Raw genomic sequence first — 2,295 nt, 5'->3', positions numbered from 1 at the left:
TTATACGATGTATAATGTACGATGTATATTAGATTTATTTCGAGCAGGAGGAGGAGGAGGGAATTCTTCGCGAAGCGAGGAGAGACGAGGGCAACGTAAATCTAGAAGAGAGAGATAATAAATTATGCGTACAATTTATTTATTTAGTTATTCGTTTATTTATTACGTCGCGAAGTAACACGCGTAGATACATGGGTACGTCGAGAATAACGTCGGTACTCGCGATCGTTTCGTCTTACAAATTGTGATAGAGTCCGAACAGCAGAGCGTGCAACTCGCAGTCGATCAGATCGTTCGCGTTGAAGTGCTCGTGCCGGCGAATCGCTTCGGGAATATCGCCGGGGTGGTCGGTCTCCGTCGCGATATCTAGAAAACGCGATAACTTGGCGTCCACGGTCTCGAGTACGCCGGTCAACGACGCGATGATGCGATTGACGCACAGCTCGAGAACGAACAGCGCCTTCACGGTGGATTGCGACAGAGCGATGCGATTCTTCGGCGTCTCGAAGCGCAGAGTCTTCAGATTGTTTATCTTGCCGAATCGAAGCGTCACGGTTCCGACGATTATGGACGTCGGAGGGCGCGCGACAGCCTCGTCCAATTCGTTATCGAAATATGGCAGTATATCGTTGCGCAGAGCGAGCAGATCCTTCCACATGTCGGGCGTCAGAGATATCTCCTTTCCGTGGCAGTCTCCTAGAACGATGTCGACTCGAGATTCGCGCTTCACGGCTACGGCGATGTCGATATATTTGTACGCCGTCTTGGTCAGAGGATATCGTCTTCCTAGTATTCGAATCGGATGTCTCGCGAAATTGATCTCGCGTTTGAACAGCCAGTTTCTATTCCATCTGTAAAAAAGACGACGTTATTATGGAGAAATAGCCGATCGAGGCGGAGATCGAGAGCGCTCGGGCGAGGTGACTCGCGCGTACTCACTCGTCCTCGGTGTACAGTCGCGCTTTCTTGATCACGGGCGGAGTGTCCGAACGATCGCGGGTGGTATCCTCGTCCTTGGCGGAAGCCGCGTAATCGTCTCGACGATTAGACGGGACGACGAAGGGGCCCGTCATCGGCGGCGCCGACGGAGTCGCGGGCGTCGCGGACGAGTCCCCGAACACTCTGCGATACTCCTGTCCTAGTCCGGCGAACATGATCGGTCTCGCGAACAGAGCTTCGATGTTCGTAGGAAGACACTGCGGTGGCGACGGCGTCGTAGAGAGATTCGTCGTAGACGTCCGTTGAGAATCGAACGCGCGTTAATCGCGAGTATCGTTGGAAATGTCGCGCGCAACGATCGAGACGCGTCTTATATATACGATGCGATCTCGATCGTCGTCGCGAAATCTTTATTCTCGACGCGCGCGTTGATTAATGCAGCGGAAGCGGTTTAGAACAGCGGTTTAGAACAGCATATTAAATGTAATCTTAACGTTAGGTTTCAGGATTTCCTGATCTTAGTCATCGTCGTCGTCGTCGCCGCCGTTGCGCGGTCTTTCGAAGGACGCGTATTCCAGGCGATACAGCTTGGAGACGAGTTCGCTCAATCGATGCAGAATGCCATCGGCTGGGCATTCTATTCCCAGTATGCTAAGATCGAAAGGACCGGCCGAGATTATCGCGTCGAGGAACTCGCTGTACGCGTAATAGTCGCGTTTCTTCAGAAAATAGAGATTACCGTCGACGTGACGGAAGGCGGCCGTTATCGCGGGTGGTATCCCGGAAAACGTGTCCCGCAGAGCGCCGTGCCTCGCGACGGTCATCGCGCAGTCGTTCATCTCGGCTATCTTATCGTCGTTGTATATGACGTAACTGCGCCCGGCGTGCGTGTTTATCGCGGCGTTTATCCTAGCGTCGCGGGGAAATCCGACGTATTCGACGGATCTAGGCCATCCCGCTTTAAGATGAAAATTCGAATCGGCGAGGTAGACGTAGTCGCCGACGAATATCGCGATATCGCCCGACGGTCTCTGATACACGGCCGATACGCGAGTGAGATTGCGGGGGAGGAATTTAAAGTAGTCGGCGAACGAGAAGGGCGCTCCGTAGCGTCTCTCCCTCATATCGACGGGCCACACGTTGCGTTTACGCGCGACGTACAGGCGACGATTCATGATTAGCGCTCCGTCTACGCGCTTCAAGGCGCATAGATCCGTGGTATCGGAGGGAACGAGCGGCGGCTCGACCGTTCTCGCGGTCGTCGGCTGAGCCGCGGCCGCCGTCGTCGTCCTCGAGGCCGCCGTCGTCGTCGTTCTCGTCGTCGTCGTCGTCGTCGTCGTCGTCGCGGTCGTCGGT

At 54.5% G+C, this 2,295-nt stretch overlaps 1 protein-coding gene across 1 annotated transcript; it reads right to left on the bottom strand.

Annotated features, from left to right (window-relative positions):
- Positions 1 to 235: 235 nt before the first annotated feature.
- Positions 236 to 1,266, bottom strand: LOC112639905. Its single transcript, XM_025415234.1, has 2 exons — positions 940 to 1,266; positions 236 to 851 (listed from the first exon to the last, which is right to left on the bottom strand). Exons 1-2 carry the CDS (start codon positions 1,152 to 1,154, stop codon positions 236 to 238), a joined length of 831 nt encoding a protein of 276 aa, XP_025271019.1. The 5' UTR covers positions 1,155 to 1,266.
- Positions 1,267 to 2,295: the final 1,029 nt, after the last annotated feature.

The sequence above is a fragment of the Camponotus floridanus genome, unplaced genomic scaffold (assembly GCF_003227725.1).
Source record: "Camponotus floridanus strain SB8 unplaced genomic scaffold, Cflo_v7.5 scaffold117, whole genome shotgun sequence".
Taxonomy (NCBI): Eukaryota; Metazoa; Arthropoda; class Insecta; order Hymenoptera; family Formicidae; genus Camponotus; species Camponotus floridanus.
Note: the sequence above shows the minus strand (reverse complement) of the source record. Positions and strands in the feature narration are given on the sequence as shown.

Coding starts and splice junctions, on each gene's coding strand:
- LOC112639905 (XM_025415234.1), bottom strand. CDS start 1,154: ATGTTCGCCGGACTAGGACAGGAGTATCGCAGAGTGTTCGGGGACTCG. Junction 852..939: donor CGACTGTACACCGAGGACGA/GTGAGTACGCGC, acceptor TCTTTTTTACAG/ATGGAATAGAAACTGGCTGT.